Source organism: Takifugu rubripes, chromosome 3 (genome assembly GCF_901000725.2).
Source record: "Takifugu rubripes chromosome 3, fTakRub1.2, whole genome shotgun sequence".
In the NCBI taxonomy this organism is placed as follows: Eukaryota; Metazoa; Chordata; class Actinopteri; order Tetraodontiformes; family Tetraodontidae; genus Takifugu; species Takifugu rubripes.
Window position 1 is genome coordinate 1066807 of NC_042287.1, and position 21170 is coordinate 1087976.

The 21170-nt window shown below is 52.8% G+C and overlaps 3 protein-coding genes across 8 annotated transcripts; 2 read left to right on the plus strand and 1 right to left on the minus strand.

Annotated features, from left to right (window-relative positions):
* Nucleotides 1-635: 635 nt before the first annotated feature.
* agap2 (ArfGAP with GTPase domain, ankyrin repeat and PH domain 2) lies at nt 636-12676 on the minus strand. Of its 6 annotated transcripts, XM_029834350.1 has the most exons (20): nt 8043-9928; nt 6643-6701; nt 6112-6199; nt 5956-6041; nt 5728-5863; nt 5012-5146; nt 4819-4937; nt 4297-4443; nt 4109-4183; nt 3909-4013; nt 3651-3819; nt 3462-3569; nt 3247-3381; nt 3061-3120; nt 2762-2913; nt 2361-2451; nt 2022-2244; nt 1500-1779; nt 1187-1417; nt 636-749 (listed from the first exon to the last, which is right to left on the minus strand). In XM_029834350.1, exons 1-19 carry the CDS (start codon nt 9022-9024, stop codon nt 1211-1213), a joined length of 3357 nt encoding a protein of 1118 aa, XP_029690210.1. In that variant the 5' UTR covers nt 9025-9928; the 3' UTR covers nt 636-749; nt 1187-1210. The 6 variants fall into 6 exon arrangements, with proteins under 6 accessions (XP_029690210.1, XP_029690213.1, XP_029690209.1 ...); XM_029834353.1 differs by lacking the exon at nt 8043-9928 and adding an exon at nt 12007-12676 and having other exon boundaries at nt 636-1417; XM_029834349.1 differs by having other exon boundaries at nt 636-1417; nt 8043-9926.
* Nucleotides 12677-12811: 135 nt separating this feature from the next.
* Nucleotides 12812-15611, plus strand: tspan31 (tetraspanin 31). Its single transcript, XM_003977871.3, has 6 exons — nt 12812-12981; nt 13726-13893; nt 13974-14054; nt 14138-14278; nt 14363-14473; nt 14578-15611. Exons 1-6 carry the CDS (start codon nt 12919-12921, stop codon nt 14650-14652), a joined length of 639 nt encoding a protein of 212 aa, XP_003977920.1. The 5' UTR covers nt 12812-12918; the 3' UTR covers nt 14653-15611.
* Nucleotides 15612-16434: 823 nt separating this feature from the next.
* Nucleotides 16435-20812, plus strand: marchf9 (membrane-associated ring finger (C3HC4) 9). The gene is made up of 4 exons (XM_003977872.2): nt 16435-17663; nt 19552-19707; nt 19813-20005; nt 20084-20812. Exons 1-4 carry the CDS (start codon nt 17331-17333, stop codon nt 20410-20412), a joined length of 1011 nt encoding a protein of 336 aa, XP_003977921.1. The 5' UTR covers nt 16435-17330; the 3' UTR covers nt 20413-20812.
* The last annotated feature ends 358 nt before the right edge of the window (nt 20813-21170 follow it).

Here is a 21170-nt window from a genome sequence, read left to right on the forward strand (position 1 = left end):
TCCTGGACCTTGTGCTCCAGCTCTTCCTTCATCTGGACCCATTTCTCAGCTCTGCTCTCCCATCGCTGATAAACATCAGCCACCACCTTGTTAAACTTCTCTTCTTTAGCCAACAGCTGCTGCTTCGTTGACTCTTCTTTTTCCATGATCTTCTCATTATATTTGTGTTGCTCTTCATCCAGCAGTTTCTTGAACCTTTCTTGCTGTCGAATGAGCTGCTGCCTCAAGGCCTCTTTCTCTTCATCAAACCTTTGTGTTTCTTCCTCCAACTTCTTCTCAAATTCCTCCTCAATCACAAGGAGCTTGTGATTCAGGCCTTTCTCCTGCTCCATCAGCTCTCTCCTGTGTGTCTCCTCTTTCTCCTGCTGCTGACTGTGGAGGGTTTCCTCCAGAGAAGCACAGGTGGTCCTGGGATTAGCACAGGGATCACTTCCTTAAACTTAGCTACAGAATTATCTGAAAGACATCTGCTATAGTAAGACTGTGCTCTGAGCATTGAAGAATATTTTATAATAAATGTAAAGGTGATCAATGAATGATCTGTCAGGAGTGGGTTCTGAGGGAACACTGACACATGTTCTACCCCAAAACCGTAAGTCAGATCAAGAAGTTATAAAACAAGCAGACGAGCTGGATGACGTTGAATAAAAAAGTTTATTTTGTTTCAATACTCATTTCCCACATGTTGTGTGATGTAACCTGCAGCTCTTCAGACGCCACTGGGACGCTGCTTCCTGCGTTTGATGCTTCTGAACAAGGACAATGAAAAAAAAACAAAAACGTGACAATATTCCCAAAACGACCAGTAAAAATCATTTACAAAAATGAGTCTTTCGGTTGTGTCGCGGTTACAGTTGAACAGTAATATGTAGTATAGCAACATTGACAGGATATTAAATGACACATCTGTGAGAGGAATACTGACATATTTCACATTGAAAACCTTTGCTACGTCTAGTCTAAGCAGATTGATTGGACTTCCAATTGATTGAAGGGAACATGGCGGAGGAGCGGTCGGATCAGCCTCCAACCAGCCGCTTGTTGCTTTTATTATTGCACTTCTGCAAGGGGTGAACAGAAAACCACAGAGGACTACAAACTTCTACTTCATTCAAAACGAGCTCAATGATGATTCCAGCAATATGTCTCAAACAACCGAAGGAATATTGCTTTTGAGGTGACTGACGTGGTTCAGTCTTCAGAGAGTCGTCTAGGGAACGCGCTTTCTGGAGCTGGTGCGACCCAGGCTGGCCGTGCTGGACCGACGAGAGAGAACCGGCGTGGTGGTGGGTGGGGAGGTCTCGCTGGGACAATCATGCTGGAGCAGAATATCCACACAGCCTCTGCTAGCTGATTTTCTTGCTATCCTCATGGCCGTTTGACCCTGGTGATCTTTAGCTCTGACATCGATTCCGTACTGTGGAGAAAGGACAAACCCTCTTTACACGGCCATGCTCACAAGATCAACCCTGACTGACTGAGCATGGAACTGAACCCACCCAAATGAGCAGTTGGGTCATGACCACGTCTCCCAGCTGACAGGCAGCATGCAGGGCCGTGCGAGGCAGTGAGGGGGCCCCGGGCTGGGTGCCGTTGATCTGATCCTTGGTGCTGTGGGCCAGGAGCAGCAGTAATCTGGGCAGATCCCTGTCTGTCACCGCACACAGCAGCCATGCAGGCATTCCGTCCTCTGAGAGCTGGGCACTCGGGGACAGCTGGAGGGGAGCCACAAACTCCCGTTGTTCATACTTGGCCCGGATCCAGGACTCCCTTTCCTCTCTGGAGAGCAGACACAAGCAGGAACTTGTCAGAATCTCAGACACCGTTAAATGATTTTAACCGCCCAGCTGCATAAAACTCTCCCAAAACAATGTTTCTGCAAGTTCTGACGGCCTGGATGTGACCCCAACATGTGCACCATACGCTCCAGAACTGTTCCTTTCTACTAGAACCTGGGCCTGTTAGGTGCGGTGATGTTCTGAGTAAATATGTCCAGAGATGGAGGAGAGAAGCTGACCCACCGGGTGGAACTCGGCACGGGTTTAGTCCTGCCCTGGGTGCAGCTCTCCCAGATACTGTTGGCCATGTGGTTTCCGATGGCAGCCAGGACTTGGGTCAGTTCTCCAGGCCAGTCATCCAGGTCCAGCGAGCGAACGCGGGACAGGTGAGTCCCCAGATTCCGATGGATCCCCGAACACTCGATGCAGATCAGCGCACCCAAGTTGAGACTGGCCCAAGTAGGATCTGCAGGGTCGATCAGAGTAAGCGGAATTATTACAAACGTAAAGTCCCAGCAGCAACAATGCTGCCTAGAGATGGGAGAACCGACGAGGATGAAGGTGCCCACAGTCACAACTCACTCTGTGCTTCACAGTCCACACACAGACTGTTGCCTTTGGTGTTACGGATGGCCTGAAGGGCAACAGCTTCACTCTGACTGCTACGCCGAGCCTGGAGCACACACACACACACACACACACACACACACACACACACACACACAGTGAGGAGACTTGGACTTACAATATGTTTCAAACTGTTGGGAACCAGTAGAACAAGCCCACAGTTCCTAGAACCGGTACTAGTTCCTAGAATTGTCCTCTTCTTGAATGAGTTTAGGCTGCAGCTTCAAACCTACCAGCCTAAATAAATAAGATCCTTCCAGTCACCTAGATGGCGCTCTTGAAGGTAGCCGTGAGACCTTCCTTCTTGCTGCTTGCATTGAGAAGCTGACTGGGTGGTTTGAATTTGAGGAACCCACCTTGTTTCTGCCGCTCTCGCAGGACTGGAGGCTGGCCAGGATCTGGCTCTCTATGGCCGACACCCACGAATCTCTTTCCTCCAGAGTCTGGGCCTCGAAGTGCCAGGTCTGTCCAGTGAAAGACACGATGATGAAGTCGGCATTCTCTTCATCTGTGAGGGATAATAGAGGAGAACAAAGTCAAATGAGGTTTGCGGGAGTTCAAAAACAGCTAATGAGTGTGAGGGATGGAGAGCAGAAAGCAAAAGAAGAGAGGACTGATGAAGATGATAACAGAAACAGCTCTTCCTCACTGTTACCTGTCTTATTAATGTTTCTCAAGCTACCAAAGCTCTTTAATTTCCACATTTTGCGTTTGGCTGCAGAGCAAGACAAGCAAAGAAGAAGACAGACAAGAGTTGAGAAGACAGAAGGATCTTCAGTCAGTTGTTAGCCAAAGGTGTTAAACACAGCATGCAGTCAGCTCAGCTGAGATGGAGACGCACCTTCAGCCTGCCCAGCTGCTGCGTCTCCTTTCTGGTTCATGCTCTTCTTCCTCCTGTTCTTCTTCCTGTCGCTCATGGGGGAGGACTGGTTGGGGTCTTTACTGGAGAGAGGAGCAGCTGCCCCTTCGAGGGCATCTGACATTCGGCAGGAACAAAGGTGTGATGCAGATCTCTGGGTGCAGGTTCAGAGTGGCAGAAGTTTGGCATTTACGTACCGACACTTTGCGCTTTGGTGGACAGCGAGGACGGGCAGCGCTGAAGACCCCGCTCGGCTCCGGGTCGCTTGTCCGAAACAGAGGGCGTGGCCAGACACACCTGAGGCACTGATGGGGAGACAGGAGAGGTCAAACTGATACGCAACCCTACAACTGAGGTAGGTCCAGTTAGGTCCACCAGTCTTGCACCTGCAGTGGTGCCGTCAGCAGCCGCAAGTCCATTAACGCCGGGTCCTGACCCTGTAGGCACCGGCGAGGGGCCAGCGGGGGTCACAGCTCTGGGAGGACGTTTCCCTGGAACCTTAACGGTCACCCGCAGCAGGTCCATTTCCTTCCCGTGGATGTTCTGCATGTAATCCTAAAAGCAGCCACAAGACTTCCGTCAGATGATCGCTCATCCACCCAAGGGATGAACACCCAGGAGGACATTGGCAGGAGCGTCCTTACGTTAGAGCTGGAGTGGTACGACAGGGTGCCATTGTTCGACAGGGTAACGTACTTCTTCTTCCACTCTTTATTCAGAGAGCTGCCGCTCCGCTTCCACAGGATGCTCTGTTGAAGAAGCCAAACCAGGAGTGAACCCAGAGGACACAGGAAAGCATCACGAACATCTCAGAGAAGATGGAGTTGCTGGTTTTTAAACAAACCTGTTTGATGGGAACGCCTCGCATGGCGCTCGGGTCTCCTTTACCCTCAGCAGCCTTCTTCTCTGAGTCCCGGTTCTGCAATAAACCCAACAGCAGAGTGTTGACCAGCAGCAGCAGAAGGAATCAAGTGGAGGTGCGATGGAGAGAGGCAGAGAGAGGGATGTGAGACATGGGTGGAAACAGCTGACCTTGAAGAGGGAGGGCCGTCTGGGGATGTTCTTCAGAGAACGGGAAGTGAGGCTGCCCCCCGCCTCGCTCTGAGCCACCCGTAGCTCTCTGTGAGACACCACGGGGGTGGAGGGCAGCGAGCAGGTGTAACTCAAACCGTTACTGGCCTGAGAGGTGTGGCCGCGGTGGAGGCAGCAGGGGGAGATGAGAGGTGAAGCATGGGAGGAGAGAGAACATGCTGACAGATGAAAATCTGCTGGGTGACTGACAACCTTTCTGTCATCATCATCATCATCATCATCATCACCATCCAGGACAATGTGGAATGTGAGGAACGCAAAGAACGTGAGATGATTAGATGGATGTGGTTTAAAATTACATTTGACTTTGATGGATGAACAGAATCATGCATGTTTAATGGCCCAGAGAAGTTCTCATCAGCCCTGTTAACATTCACGAGGAGAACCCTCTGAGGAGCTCCATGTCCTGCACCAGAAGATTTGGACAGGAGGCAAAAAAAGTGTTTGGTGCATCCGCGCTACCTGTCCAGAGAAGGACGCAGATCCAGGTGTGGATCCTCCAGAGTGACTGGGAGAGTTGGGAAGAGATTTGCAGGCCTGCAGCGCCACGTGCCTCCTCTGAGCTACAATCTTCTGGGCAGCTGGAAAACATAAAGGTCTCAGTCGGCCGTTGATCAGGTGATCAGCAATGATGGACCTGCTCCAGTGCACCCACCCTCTGAGAAGACCCGGTCCACGTTGAAGCCGTAGGTGGCGCAGGTCTCATAAAAGAGTGAGTGGCGCACGTCGACGCACAGCTGCCTGGCCCGCTGGTCATCAATCACTCGCGGGTTGGTGCTGCTGATTTTATCTGGAGACAAACACACTTCCTGTCAGGGATCGATACCTCCCGATCAAGTTCAGCCCCCCAAATCTGGACCCAGATGTCGAGGAACATGACACCAGCCCGTAACCCTCAACAGATGACAGGAAACATCTGCTAGCACAGAGGAGGAAACCCAGAAGAGGCAACATCAGTAGAGGAACCTGGATCTGGTTCTGGCTGCAGACAGCTGGAGAAGAGTCAGAACAGTTCTATGAGGTTCTCCACTGCTGCCCAGATGTCTTTTGTCTTGAGGCGGTTCTGGTGCACGCCCAGAACAGCCCTGAGAACGCATCACCAACACTTAGAACACAAGGCAGACAGAACTCCGAATGAGTCCGACCACTGAACGACTGGTCGCCTGACCGGTTTTATAATAGGACATGAATGTTTAACCCTCCCCAAACGGGGGTGTTTACAGTCCAATGAGCAGGGTTGTTGGTCCTACCAGGTGGTTCTGGACGAGCAGGTTTCTACCTGATAGGACACAATACCCTGCTTGATTCGGACCCTCATAGGACCGGGTCCAGCCCTGCTCTCTACCACCACAAGCTGCTTCATCTGCTGACCCTGAGTGCCGACGACAATGACGGGGACGTCGGTACGCTGCGAACTCAGCTGGCTGTAGAGCTGATAGAGCTCCTGGAAACTGGCCTCGTTCTCCAGGCTGAAGACCAGGATCACTGCATCCACCCAGCTGCAGAACTGCAGAGGAACACACGCCGCTGTTAGCAGGTTAGCATCCCAGACAACCACAATGGAACAACACACACGCAAACACACACACACACACGTGCCTGTGCGTCTGGCGAGCCGGACTCTTCTCGGATCAGTAACAGGTGACTCTGCCCATCCACCAGAACTTCCTTTTTGTACCGTCCTCCTGACAACAACACGCGTCATTAGCAGAAGAACATGTGAAACGTTGTGAAGGAGCACTTGTTTCTTCTCACCATCAGGCTTCTCCAGGGCGACATAACTGCCTGTGATGTATTTGTTCACCAGTGCCGACTTTCCACTCTTCAGATTTCCCAGAATGCCCTGGGGGAGGGAGGACAACAGCGTGACCTTATGTAGGTGTGTGATGGTGTTGACAGTGGTTGTTGGTGTAACGTCAGTGTTGTTGTCTGGTCTCTTCTTCGGTCCGGAAGCCCTACGCTGTTTGTGATAGTTAAAAACCTCTTGGTGATAAATTCGAATGCCAGTTTTTTAGTGCCCTATTGAGGCTGTGTACAGTCATATGTCTGAGGGACCTGGTCTTCAGAGATGTTTGACCTCTGTCCTTTGATTGAACAAGATTTGTGAAGACACAACCCTGTCTGTCGAAGCCCTCAGAGTAGAACTCAAAGAGCTGTCTCTGGAGCTCAGAGTGTAGCTCCGGGTTGTTCCAGGTTCTTCCTTTCCAGAATGATGGAGGTCATTGAGCTCTATGCTCTGTGTCTGTGATATTGACATTATGGGATGTTCTCGGTCTCATGTCTCACCAGTTTGAGCTCTGGGATGGATCTGCTCAGGCTCCACTCCTGGCTGTTGGCAAGATTTACTGGAGAGAGACGGAGACAACAATCAGTCAGAAACATGATGAAATCATCCAAACTACATCCTGCCTCCGCCTTCTCCTCCTCATCATCATCATCACCATCACATCATCATCATAACCATCATCATCACATCACCATCATCATCATCACCATCATAACCATCATCATCATCACCATCATCACATCATCATCATCATCATCACCATAACCATCATCATCATCAAATCACCATCATCATCCTAACCATCATCATCATCATAACCATGATCATCATCACATCACCATCATCATAATCATCATTATCATAACCATCATCATCATCACCATCATCATCATCATAACCATCATCATCATCATAGCCATCACCATCATCATCATAACCATCACCATCATCATCATCACCATCACCACCATCATCACAAAATCACCATCATTATCATCATCACCATCATCACAAAATCACCATCATATTCTTCATCATGATAATCATCGCCATCATCACAAAATCACCATCATCTTCTTAATCATCATCACCATCATCTCCATCATCATCAAATCACCATCATCTTCTTCATGTTTTTCATCATCTTTATCATCATCACAAAATCATCATCATCAATATCATCTTCTTCATCTTCATCATCACCATCATCTTCATCATCATCTTCATCATCACCACAAAATCACCATCATCATCATCAATATCATCAACATCATCATCTTCTTCGTCTTTATCATTACCACAAGAAACCTCCTGCACACACACATGCACCCATCCTTTTACTTCTATCTTTGTGAGGACCCCTGACCCTGACCTAAACCCAGACTTTAACCCTCTTTAAAGTTGTGAGGACCATACAAAATGTCCTTATTTTGCTAGTAGAATGTGGACTTTGGGACTCAATGTGTTGCAGGTACAAGAATACAGACAGAGGGCAGAAGGAAGTGTTGCCATGGAAACCAGTAGGACCGGTGCTGCCTGTGCTTCTATAGGAAGAGTTGGATGAAACAGAGTGACAGAAACAGAGGAAGGAGGTGTGTGCGTTTGTCCCTGTGTGTGTGTCTATGTGTGTGTACATGTGTGTGTGTGGAGCAGCAGTGTGGACGGCTCCTGTTGTCCTCCTTTAACGTCCTGCCTTTAACTGTCCTACTGTGAGGTGAGGACCTCTGATTGTGGGTGAGGACTGTACATTTACAGCGATTCTCCTACCGTGAGAGGAGCTGTCTCCACAACAACCACAGACACATCTCTAAATCCTGGAGAGGGTCACCACCCTCGGTCTGGCCTCTAGACTGGGTGTCGCGGATGTGACGGAGGTGCTGGTGTGTTTGTGGAGCCCTACCTTCCTCCTCACTGGAGTCCCTCTGAATGTGGACAGGAGGAGCTGTGGAAGTGGCTGCTGCTGACGTTTTGGTGAATATACCACTGATGAACTTCAGCATCTTCCGGTCTTTGGCAGAGCCCCGCTGAGCCTGCTGGGCCTGCTGGGCCTCTCGGGCCAGGCCCATCTCCTCAGACAGACTGTTTAGGTCGCTGTTGTCCAGCGTGCGGCTCTTGCCTTTGCGCGCCGCCGGTTTAATGGCCTGGCTGGGCGCAGGGAGAGAGGCTGAACCTGTCTTCAGTCTCTCCTTCCTGGGAATGTCCCTCATCACCGCCCCACCAATGTCCTGCTGTGGTACACAGGGAATGTCATCCTGCAGCTCCCTCCATCCGCCGGGTCTGCTGGCCTCTGCCCACGAAGCCCTACAGGGGCCCGGCGAGCGTGCCGGCATGCGGCAGTCCTTACGGTCCAGGCTCTGAGCGGAGGTCGGGCTGCGGTCTCTGCCCTCCCTGGAATCACGGCCACGGGTGGTCACGCTGCTGTGAGACTTCAGCAAACTCACCGGACGCTGTCCCAGTGGGCGGATCGGAAGGCTGGTCCTGGTGGGGGTCCGGCTGGGCTCCGGAGGTGTTGTAGATGCCGATGGCGACGTCAGATCTGCAGACTTTGTCTTCTGAAGTCTCTCGGCAGGTGCAGCAATGGTGAGGTTGCATGGCGGTGGGTCTGGGAAGGCGTCCTGAGCCTGACCGGGGGCGGATCTCTGGTCTTTTCCTGGACTCAGGCGTCGTCTCTCGCCGTCAGTTTCTGTGAGCCTCTGCGGTTTCCGCAGGTCCGGCTCGGCTCTCGTCTCCTCGCCCGGCTGGCCCTCCTCCTTCTTGGCCTCCCCTCCACTCTCCTCCACTGCCTCGACTTTGACCAGGGTGAGGGAGATGAGGTAGGTGGTGCGCTGCTGCAGGGTGCCGCCGCCGCCGCCGCTCATGTGGTCGGGCTTGAAGGCAGACATGAAGTTAACGTCTGAAATCGGACAGCTCGAGTTTCCCTCCCTGAAGGTGCAGCCGCAGAGGGGCCCCTATCTTCATCGTCCCCCGAATCCCTTTGTTTGATTTGGATTTCAGTCACGGAGCCTCACGTCTCTGTGTTTGGCAGACTGTCGGTGGAGTCCCATCGCTGCTTTTGTTCCCTGGAAATAATCAGTTAGAAGCGTGCCGTGCACACGTATGCAGCCAGCCAGCCTTCATCATGCTGTCAGATGCTAATGATTTCCTCGTTTCACCGGCATCACCGTCGGAGGTGTCGTTCAATCCGTCGTCTTGGCCACGGCTGCATCACACGTCATCCGGCAGCTGAAGGTAGCCTGATTGGAAATTCACCGGTGTCACCGGCGAGCAGCGCCCGAGGCTGCGCGCAGTCCGAGCACACGTGTGTCAACAGCAGCGCCCGTCCAAAGAGCGCAGCAGCCTCAAGGAGACGCGCGGGAAGGACGCGGGCGGGAGACCAGCGGTGCGGGAGCGCGTCAGGGCGCGTCCAGCCATCCCAGCGGCGTGCGTGACGACAGAGGCAGCGAGAGGCGTGTTCACAAAGGTTCAGGTTTACGCTCACACGCACTAACGCACACACGGCGGCTGGCACCTCCGCTGTCCCTGTCCCTCCCTTGGATCCTGAGCGTTCCAGTCAAACCGGGAGGAGCAGCTTCTCCTCATCCCTCTGCTAGCTCCCACCCCCCTCCTCTCGCCCTCCGCCTCTGCAAGGTTCCTGCTCTTTATGGCTCAGCCTTTCCAAGTCCAGCCCCTCCCTCCAGCTCGCCGCCTGTCAGGGGGCGGCGGCGGCAACACACAAGCTGGAGGAGACGGAGAAGGAGGCGGGCGGAGCCACTTAGGAAGCATGGAAGGAGGAAGCAGGACGCATGGTCCCCATCTCGTGTTTTCACCATTGATCTGTGTGTGTGTGTGTGTGTGTGTGTGTGTGTGTGTGTGTGTGTGTGTGTGTGTGTGTGTGTGTGTGTGTGAGAGAGAGAGAGAGGCTCCTCCTCATTTGGAGGTTTGGCTTGTTTGTTGCTAAGGTGTTACAATCTTCCAGGCTCACAATCATCATCATCATCATCATCATCATCATCACCTCCTGCTGCTTCTTCTCCTTTCTGCATGTGTACGTGTGTGTGTGTGTGTGTGTGTGTGTGTGTGTGTGGATTGACAGCATGAACGTGATTATTGGTCATCAATGAACCAGCTGAACTGATGACATCATGTCCCTCACAGTCTTTTTACAATATTAATGGCAGAGGACAGGATGATTTACCCACAATGCACCGCTTGCAGTCCCCCATCATCTGATGAAGGTGAGCCGAGCGTCCACCTGCTGAGCCCCGCCCCCTCCTCCCCTCAGTGAGGGGCAACAGTGACACCATGAATGTTAAGTGGTCTGAAGGTCGGCAGCAAAGCGTCCACAAACCAGAGGGTTTTATATAACAGCCCATCCAGGAGGGTCACATGACCCAGCATCCATCCATCATCCATCCATCATCCATCCATCCATCCACCCATCTATCATCCATCCATCCATCATCCATCTATCATCCATTATCCATCCACCCATCATCCATCCATCCACCCATCTATCATCCATCCATCCATCATCCATCTATCATCCATCATCCATCCATCCACCCATCGATCATCCATCCATTAATCATCCATCCACCCATCTATCATCCATCCATCCACCCATTGATCATCCATCCATTAATCATCCATCCATCCATCCACCTATCTATCATCCATCCATCATCATCCATCCATCCACCCGTCTATCATCCATCCACCCGTCCATCATCCATCCATCCACCCATCTATCATCCATCCATCCACCCATCTATCATCCATCCATCCATCCATCCATCATCCATCCATCCATCTATCATCCATCCATCCATCCACCTGTCTATCATCCATCCATCCACCCATCTATCATCCATCCATCCATCTATCATCCACCCATCCATCTATCATCCACCCACCCATCCATCCATCGACCCATCCATCCATCCATCCATCCACCCATCTATCATCTATCCATCCATCTATCATCCATCCATCCATCCATCCATCCATCTATTTATCATCATCCATCCACCCGTCTATCATCCATCCATCATCCATCCATCCACCCACCTGTCTATCATCCATCCATCATCCATCAATCCACCCGTCTATCATCCATCAATCCACCCGTCTATCATCCATCCACCCACCCGTCTATCATCCATCCACCCACCCGTCTATCATCCATCCATCCATCCACCATGTTGCAGTCGTACAAACCAGATGTGAACCGAGCGAAACAACATCAGGCTAGGACTATGCTAACTACAGCTAAAGCAAACAGATACTAACTCAAAATTACTGTAGCAAACTCTGTGGTGAAAGTGACTGAAGTATTATCATGCTAACGATAACAATCTCATTGCTCATGCTCGCTAACACAGCTAGCCTCATCTTGCAGCAGATAGCTAGCACTAACAGCCATAAGGAGCGCGTGGCTAGTGGATGGCGTGTAACCTCTTCTGCCAGATGCTTTGGGTGCTACATTGCGTACGTTGAACATCTACTGTAATGCTCAAACAGACGACACCCAAAGAATGCTGGGAAATAAGGAAACGACGAGTCTGCCTTGCATGAACGTGTGTTTGTGTAAAAGGAAGTGGCTTTGAGGCAGGCTGCAGATTGGCAGACAGGAAGTGAGCCGCACGGCTCGTCTCAGCCTGCTGCCATGGCGATCGCTGCTTAGGGATCCCACCACTGGTGTCCAGGAGGCCCCTGACAGAGAGGTTCTACCAGCCCTCAAACTCTGGAGCATAAAGTGCACCCAAACAGTGAAAGCAGAGCTCTTCACATTCTCTCTGTTGATGGAACCTGTCGACCTTCTGGTGTGTGGCTCCACATCCTCACTGTCCTCACCTTGTCTACAGGGAAACGAGCCATGTGCTCACCTTGTATGCTGTGCAGGTAGACCTTCAGGCCTGAGCGCAGCTGCTGGTCTGGGACCCTCTCCAGCTGCCTGGACAGCCGGTTGATGGTGTTCTGGAGGGATTCGTGCCTCTTGATCTCTGCTTTGATGGCCGCGGAGTTTGCCGGTTTGCTGCTGTTGTTCATGCTGACACATGGATCCTTCAGAAAGTCCTCCAGGGTTTTCACTTCAGCCCATTGGACCTTCTGACGGCTTCTTCGGCAAGTCGAGCTGAGAAGCAGAAGAAGAAAGTGACATCTGAGCAGGGTCTCTCTCGCTCTCTCTCTCTCTCTCTCTCTCCAGACCGCAGCGTCATCTCCTAACAGATCGCTTCGGTTTCCTCTGCAGGTTAACTGAATGATGCACTTCCTTTTTTACACCGCTGCTCTCTCGCAGTTAAACAGACACCCAGCAGAGCTGCTGAAACGGTCCGAGCCGGCGCCCATGACCACACAGCCCTTCCTGCAGGTGGGGGCAGCCAAGCGTCAGGACCGGGCCCTGGCAGATTAAAGCAGACAAAATGGTGCTTGGATAAACATGTAAATAAATGCCTCTAGAAGAGGCTAAAAATAAATAAGTAGGAAAAAGTTGGGGGGGGGCCCGAGGAGGGGCCTGCCCCGGCCCCTCTAACATCCTGGGTGCACCACTGACCGGCTGTACTCAAGTAACCTCTAACTAAGAAGGGAATAAAACCTAAAGGGACAGAGGTGAGCAGTGCTCGTGCGTGGCGAACACAGGAAAGCAACAGTGGCTTTTGGACTCTGATCCAGGTCAGCGCCTACGTCACGTTCGGCGCTAACGTCATTAGCCACGCCCTCTGCTGAGGAGGAAGAGCGCCGGGGTTCTGGTTCTGAGGAAGTCCGTCTCTGCATCCCGTTCCACGGCTGCCCTGAACATGGTCTGTGGAGGCTTCACCTGCTCCAAGAATGCGCTGTGTTCCCTCAATGTGGTTTACATGGTGAGTGTGTCTGCCGGACGGCCGTGCTAGCCGCTGGCTGGCTCGGGCCAACTAGCTTCTAGGAGGTTCGAGGAAGGAATGATGCCTAATGAAACCGTGTTCTGCTCCACAAGCATCGGCTTCAGGCGGAGGATGGGTGCCGGTATGACTTGTGTGTGTCCCTGAGTAAAACACCCAGTGTTGTAGCTAAAGAGCCTCTGACATAGAAGCGTTGTCTCCCTGTAGGCTAAGCTAGCCCTTTAGCTTGAGCTAGCGTTAGCCGGAGGTGAACGGTTGCTGATAGGGCTGTTATCTTGTTTTCAGCGATTTTGTGTGCGCGCGTGCATGTGTGCGTGCTCCTTCAGCAGATGTTGAGGCTCGCATTAGCCCACATTAGCTCCTCCGTGGCTCCTTGTCTGAGGAATGCGGCCACTGAACATCACATTAGGGTCGTTCGACTCCGTCAACAAAGCCGCGAGTCTCATGATGCTTCGCTCTTACGTGCGCGTGACGTAAACAACGGGCCATTTCCTCAGTCTCAGCCGCGGCGGAGTCACGTGGGCGCACAGGTACACAGGTGTTGCGCGGGGTTCAGGAGGGGGCCTGTTATCCGTGTGACCACAACCACCCTGTTCAGGGGCTGACGTCAACACATTTACCTGCAGGTAAACACGCGGGGCTGGGCTGTGTCACGTGGTGTTGACCGTGCGTGGATGCTGTGCGGTGTCACGTGACTCTGCTTGACTTCCTGCCTCTGCTTCTCAGCTGGTCGGCCTGCTGCTCATCGGCATAGCGGCGTGGGGGAAGGGCTTCGGCTTGGTGTCCAGCATCCACATCATCGGCGGTGTGATCGCAGTGGGCGTCTTCCTGCTGCTCATCGCCATCGTGGGCCTCTTCGGGGCGTTGCACCACCACCAAGTCATGCTGTTCTTCGTATCCTTCCTGCCTCCGGCGCGGCGCCCTGGCGGCCGGCGCTCCTTCGCTCCCGTTGTTCCTTTGACTCCTGCTCTCAGTACATGGTCATCCTCTTCATCGTGTTTCTCTTCCAGTTTGGGATTTCCTGTTCCTGCCTGGCCATGAACCGTGGGCAGCAGGTGAGCGTCTGGCTGGACAGGTGTTTGTGAAGCGGCAGGAGTTGAGCAGGGCGCGCGTGTGTGTGTGTGTGTGTGATGTTCAGGAGACGCTGCTGAAGTCGGCCTGGGGGATGCTGGTCAACAACACCAAGATCAACCTGGAGAACCAGCTGGACTGCTGCGGCCTGCTCAACACCACCAGCAGCCAGATCCAGTTCGCTCAGGACGTCCAGAGCTGCACCGCTGTGAGTGAGACACCTGAGCTGACCCCAGGAAGGGGGTAGGGGGGCGGGGCCTCACACTCACCTGCTCCCTCTGTTTGACTGCAGGCCTGTAAAAAGGAAGGTCACTGTTTCACCTGTGGAGACAAGATGCTGACTCATGCAACAGAAGCCCTGAAGATCCTGGGAGGTGTGGGCCTCTTCTTCAGCTTCACGGAGGTGAGTGTGTGGCCCCGGAGCTGGCCAGGTGAGGGCCCCCTGCTGGCTCCAGGTGAGGAGCCCCTCAAAGGTTCCTTAAGCTTCACTGTCCTTTGTCTCTGTAGATCTTGGGGGTGTGGCTCGCCGTGCGCTACAGGAACCAGAAGGACCCCCGAGCAAACCCCAGTGCGTTCCTATAGTCCTCGTCCTGCAGCACTGTACCTGCTTCTACACGTACACAAACACACACACACACACACCCCATAGATGTTGGTCTGTAGAACCACACTCACACAGACGACGAGCCCATGTAGCACCTGACCAACACACCTGAGCTGAACCTGCCGAGGGACCCACGGAGCTCCAGCTGGAACCCCCAGGTGCTCGAGTATGAAGGGACCCAATGTCCGCCCCCCCCCCCCCAGGTGGATCAGCCTCTCCTTGATTTTGAGTTCCAGGTGGTTCCCGATGGCGGCCTGTGACCTTCTTTGGTGACCTTCTCAGATGCCGCCACATTTTCCCTCTCCGCTGTTAAATATACTCATCTCTCTGGGCTGGCACCGGTCCAGTCCACCATCTGGACTCGTCTTGTAAATTAGTTCCCCCGTACATAGATGTTCTCCACATTTAGCAGGATTAGCAAGACTAGATTTTAGCTTAAATGGTTGTTAGTGTTGACGTATTTATGAACTGAGCCGACCCGCTTCAGTCCCGCGTCCCGTGGTGGACCCTCTGGTCGGGACACTCTCCGGGTCCACCCACGGTCACGGTTGGTGATTGTGAAGCGCAGCGTCGGGTGTGTCTGAGTGGGAGAACTTTGGCCGGAGTTCCTCGTCCAGTGATGCTTTTATGGTGTTGTGAAGCCGTGTTTTCCTTTAATTCCTTTGCAGTGGTTGCAGCAGTGTTTATTTATGACCGATGATGTTTGATTAATTTCCTTTTTAGACGTGTTCCTGTCCTTAACTTAACAGCAACTAAATGTCTTATTTAATCCTGTCGACTGGCTGATGACGACAATGATGATTTTGGACGCATCTTCACCGTTGTTATGCCGTGCTTGTAAGTTTCAGGTCATTATGGAATCATGTGCACTTCAAAATGTTCCTTGAATTTTTGAGACTTAATTTTTCCAAATAATAAAACCTGGAATTGGACCCGGTCCGCTTTGCCGTCTGTTTGTTGAAGATAAGTGCAGTTCCCAGTGATCGCCGCCTGGTGGCAGCAGTGAGCTCAGTCCTCTGGGGTCAAAGGGCAGGAGGGCTTCAGTGGTGTGTGGGGGCTCTCACACCACTGTTGCCCCAGGGTGGACTCTGGCCCTGGATGGACCACCTGGGGTCCTGGTTCTGATGGTCCAGAGCAGTGGGTCATGATCTGCAGGGCTGGTACTTCCTGTCAGCTCTTTACACATTTACACGTGTGACACATCGAGCTGGATCCAGCCTCTTCTGAAAGAACAGCACAGATCGGCTCCCAGTCCTGAGGGCCCAGTGCCAGCACCAGAACCGCACCAGCAGGCAGAGCCATCTGTCGCCTCACAGATATAGAACAGACTCTGCGAGGGATCTTAGAACATGTGGTGCATTATATCAGCCATCCCAATGATGTGAAAGAATCCTGATTCACCAGACCAGGAGCAGGACCCCCTTTCCAGAACTATTGCAGCAGAACCAGAACACAGAGGTTCCGTTAAGATGGCTCAATAACAAAAATAAAGCAGCAGCTCTTATCAGTTGTAATCAGACGAGGAGCTTCGACCAGCAGGTCTGAACTGGTTCCGCCATACTCTCCTACTACTGAAACAGGAACCTGTTGGTTCCTGACAGGCACGTTCCAGGAACTAAACAAGCTTCTGCTTTCATTTGGAAGCCCAGATAGAGCTGAAGTGACGGAGGACGGTTCTGGCACCGGTCCAGTTTTATAGTTCGCTCGTTCCCGCTCCACGTGGACGCAGCGTCGCGTCATCATCACGTGGGTAGGGGGTTCAGCACCGTGGACAGCGGCGGGGGGCCAGAGCTCGTTCTCCGGCCAGCGACAGCTGCAGATCGGCCACAGACACCCGGAGAGGACGGAGGGAGGTATGATGGAGGGATGGATGAGAGGAGGAAAACACATTCTCCTCCGCTGCTGTCTGTTCCGGAAGTAGCTGCTGCGGTGGTTCAGCCTCCAAGCCGACCATTTCGAGGAGGAAGAGCCTCCTCCTCCTCCTCCTCCCTGATCCAGAATCATTGTTGACTCCTGGACGCGCGCTGCTTATTTACCACCCTCGCCAACATTCAAGGTTGATCATCAGACAACAGCGCACCAACAGTTGTGGGTTTGTGTCTGGAAAGCAAGATTTGTTCTTCAGCTGCTGCCGGATCGGACTGTAAAGAGGAGGAGGACGATGGACCGCGGCGATCAGAACCACGACCGAGCCGAGACTTCAGTCGGATTATGACAGCCTGCAGGAGCTCCAGACTGGACGGATGGGATACACCTCCTCCTCCACCTCCGCCTCCTCCTTCTCCTGCTCGGTCTTCGGCCTCACTTCTCCTCTACAGTCCTCCGCTTCTCCTCTGCTCCGGTTGGAACCATGTAGGCCCAGTTCCGCTGCGGAGAAACGGCTACTGAAACCATGTCGGAGCGCGGAGACGGAGCGTGTTGGGGCCGGAGGAGGATGCGCGTTTTACCGATGAATATTTGAGGGAGCCGAAAAGCAAATCTTTCATCCGCATTGATACACACACACACACACACACGCACACACACACACACACACATGCCATCAGAGGAGCGACAGCCTTTATTCTCTCCATCGACAGTGAAAAATGACATGAAATGAACCAATAATAATAACATTAATAATAAGAATAATTCCAAGCCGTGTTTCTAGTCCAACATGTTCAAGTATCGGATCCGCATGTTTTTTAATGAACTGAAGGTTCTGGTGTTTATGCGCTCCGATTCGCGACAGTCCGGCTCGGACTCGGACCGACGCTCCAGCGCCATGCGCGGTCTGGGGATGGGCGGCTGCGGCTGGCCGCCGTTCGTTGACTGCCATCCCCGGGACGATGAGGAGGAATACTACGGCAGCGAGCCGCGGCCCCGGAGCCTGGCGTTCGAGGACAAGGAGCCCAGATTGCAGGTGGGCCTAGACGCTGTGTCCCTGGCCAGCACCAGCAGCAGCATGCGGACCCCCCAGTGCCGGATCTGCTTTCAGGGCCCAGAGCAGGTAAGTGAAGAAAGGCTGTTCTGCCATTTTGAGTTCTGGTTTTTCCAACAAATCACAGTAGAGCTTGATGTCCTACATCCCCCCTCACCACCCCCCTCCTCTGAAAAACAGCCAGGCTAAAGGCTGTGGGCTCATTCGGCTCCTTTTAAAGGCACATTGTGTGGATTCACTGCTAAATGCTGCTCAGTGGGCCAGAATAACTGTTTGCTTTGCTAGGCTAATCGGGCAGGGTGGGGGTGGGGGTGGTGGGGGGCCTCCAGCCAGCATAGCAACAAAGAAATTAGGTCTGCAGGATGACACATGGCCGTGCATGAGTCACGGGTGTAAATGTGTTGGGGCTGACATGTGTGTCAGCGTTGATATCAGGGTCAGAGCGAGCGGCAGGATCACGGCGCCACCTTCCTCCGCTGGAGCCCAGCTCACACTCACGCCTCCACCGAAGGTGCACGTTTGTCAGATCTCAGGTGACTCCTGGTCAAGATGGCTGCGCGTTGCCTTCAGACCATCCAGGGAAACAAAGCCCAGAGAGCCCCCCCCCCAAGCTGAGGGTGGCGGTGGCGGTGTTGCGCTGCGAGCTCATTGTCTGAGCAGCTCGCAGCAGGAGGAGGGGTCATTTCACCACAGGTCTGGTGGGACCTGGGGAGTCCTGGTGTGCTGGCTGTCAGAGTGAGGGTCCTGCTGCTGGGGGTGGGGGGGGGGAGCCGCTGATTAGCCGTCACCTGCAGCGTGAAGAACAGAGAGCAGCACCTTCCTCCTCTGAGGTGGCGAACGCGGCTCGAGCAGCCAGCAGATCCAGTCCTTCGGACCTGAGGGGGGTTCTTGGAGGACCCAGCGTGTCTGTTCTGCCCAGGTGCTGACGCCCCCCCTCAGCATCAGGAGTCAGCTGCTATGATGACTTTACCACAAACACTGAGGAGGTCACCGAGGCCACATCATGGGTTTCCAGGTCTCATCCTCACTTCTGTAAGATCTGATTCAGTTTCTAGATCCTCCACAACATTCTAATGTTTTAAGCCCCCACAAATGGACCCGGTTCCTGACTTTCATGCTTGTTCTACTCCCATGTGCCTCCACGATCGGAAAACAATCCGAACTCCTGTTTCATTTCGGCACAGACATCATTTTTCTCCCGTTTAACCCGGCGCCGGCGACAAGCTGCCACGTTGTCACCGTCTTTGGTGATTCACAGCCTGCTTTGCTTTCTCCACTCTAAACTTTGGCTAATGTCTGTAAAATTGGTTCCCGCTATAAAAATGGATGATTGTTCATTATTAACGAAACACTCAGCACAAGAAGAATTCAGATTAGACAGAATCGCTGAGTTAAACAGTCAGAAGGCCGAAAAATCAAAGTGGGAAGCGTCTCTTTTGATCAATAATTATCAGCAAATCAATCAATAATAAAAGAGAAAACACCTCCAGCGAGATGTGCTGGTTTGATGTGGTTCCTGGTGTTCTCTGACCTTCTGCGTTGGCTTTATAATGTCAGCTGCTTGGGTGTGACAGTGGCTCCTCTGCTGCTCATAAAGTCTTTGATTAGAAGCGAGAAGGTCAAACGACGCTTCAGTCAATATTGAAGATCTGGTCAAACACGTCCGATCTACAAACAGATGTTCTCGCGCCCCAAGTTCAGCTGTTTCTTCTGCTAGTAGACGAGACGTATGCTGCAGCGGGCGAGCGTGGGGCACCTCCCCAGGGTTGTGGACCCCCTTCTGGATCTGGATGTACATTGCAGATAAAGGCTCACGCTGCTTCCACAGAAGCTCAGATTTAGGAGAGAAACATCATGTGGCGCCTCCAAAACCTCCCTTCTGGTCGTCATTGTTAATATCCTGTCATACCATGGGGGGGGGGGGTTCTTGGTGGTTCATGCTGTGTGTGTCCTGCAGGGGGAGCTGCTGAGCCCCTGCCGCTGTGACGGTTCAGTGCGCTGTACCCATCAGCCCTGCCTCATCCGCTGGATCAGCGAAAGAGGCTCCTGGAGCTGCGAGCTCTGCTATTTCAAGTACCAGGTTCTGGCCATCAGCACCAAGAACCCACTGCAGGTAACACACACACACATAATGGCTACACGACCACGCAGAACAGACATGGATGAGTCCTACCTGCTGTGAACCCCCTGCTCACGTGCACGTGTGCCTCTGCGTCAGTGGCAGGCCATCTCCCTGACAGTCATCGAGAAGGTGCAGATAGCCGCCATCATCCTGGGCTCCCTGTTCCTCATCGCCAGCATCTCCTGGCTCATCTGGTCCTCCCTCAGCCCGTCGGCCAAGTGGCAGCGCCAGGACCTGCTCTTCCAAATCTGCTACGGCATGTACGGGTTCATGGACATCGTCTGCATAGGTAATCTGACCTCTGACCTCCCTTCTGAGTTTGCGGTCCACATTTTCAGTCTGTGTTCTTCACCTTCTCCGGCTGCAGGCCTCATCATCCACGAGGGCTCGTCGGTGTATCGGATCTTCAAGCGGTGGCAGGCTGTCAATCAACAGTGGAAAGTACTGAACTATGAGAAATCTAAGGACCTGGGTGACCCGGCGACTTCCAGCAGTAAGGCGGGGGCCCGAGCAACTCGCGGGGCTCCTCACAGGCTGGCCGGCAGCAGCGGCGGAAGACCCAGCCGGAGGTTAAGGACTATTCTGAACCACCACTGTGGCTACACCATCCTCCACATCCTGAGCCAGCTGAGGCCCAACGACCCCCGGATCAGCGCCGCCAACCGGGAGGTAGTGATGAGGGTCACCACCGTGTGAGCTGGACTCCTTCTGGACCCACCAGACTTTGCTTCTGATGTTTGGGATCAATAAAGACTTGCGAAGTGGAGACAGTGGAAGATGAGGCGGGAGGAGACCAGTGGAAACTGGTTTCAGCCCAGTGATCTTTTTTGCAGTTGAATATCAAAGAGGTCTTCTTTGCTTTGATCCTCACTTTTTGATTTGTATCTCTTTTGTTTTTTTTACCCACTTTGATTTTGTACTGATGTTGATTTGGACTCATTCATGCAAAGATTTTCCAGACGAATCTGTAAAACCCTGAAAGTTTCCGGGACCGAAGCCACTTCAGTGAAAACGGGTGAAAGCTAAAGTGGGCCGACGGCTGGAAACAAAAGATTTCAGTGACACTTTCTGCAATAAAGCTGCGTCTGTACATTTCACAGGGACTCTGCATGGTTATATAATTTTATTCCTCATCACATGACAGAAGCACATGACAGAGTTGCTCTATTTCCAATGGTGCTTGCTAAAATAAACACTTTGAAAACATCTGACGTCACGACGCCAGCTCTTTCTTCAGGTACACGCTGAATCTTGTTGCTGTGGAGACGAGTCCCTTCAGGTCACAACCCGCAACCTGCCCGCCTGGGTCACCCTGGTTTCCAGTTCCACCTGTCTGTCCTGCCCCCCTCCCCCACCCGAGAGTAACAACTTTAGTGTTAATTGTTAACATCATCCAGATCAGGTGACGTGACCGTCTGGATTCCTGCAGGTCACATGTTGTGAAACAGTGGTTA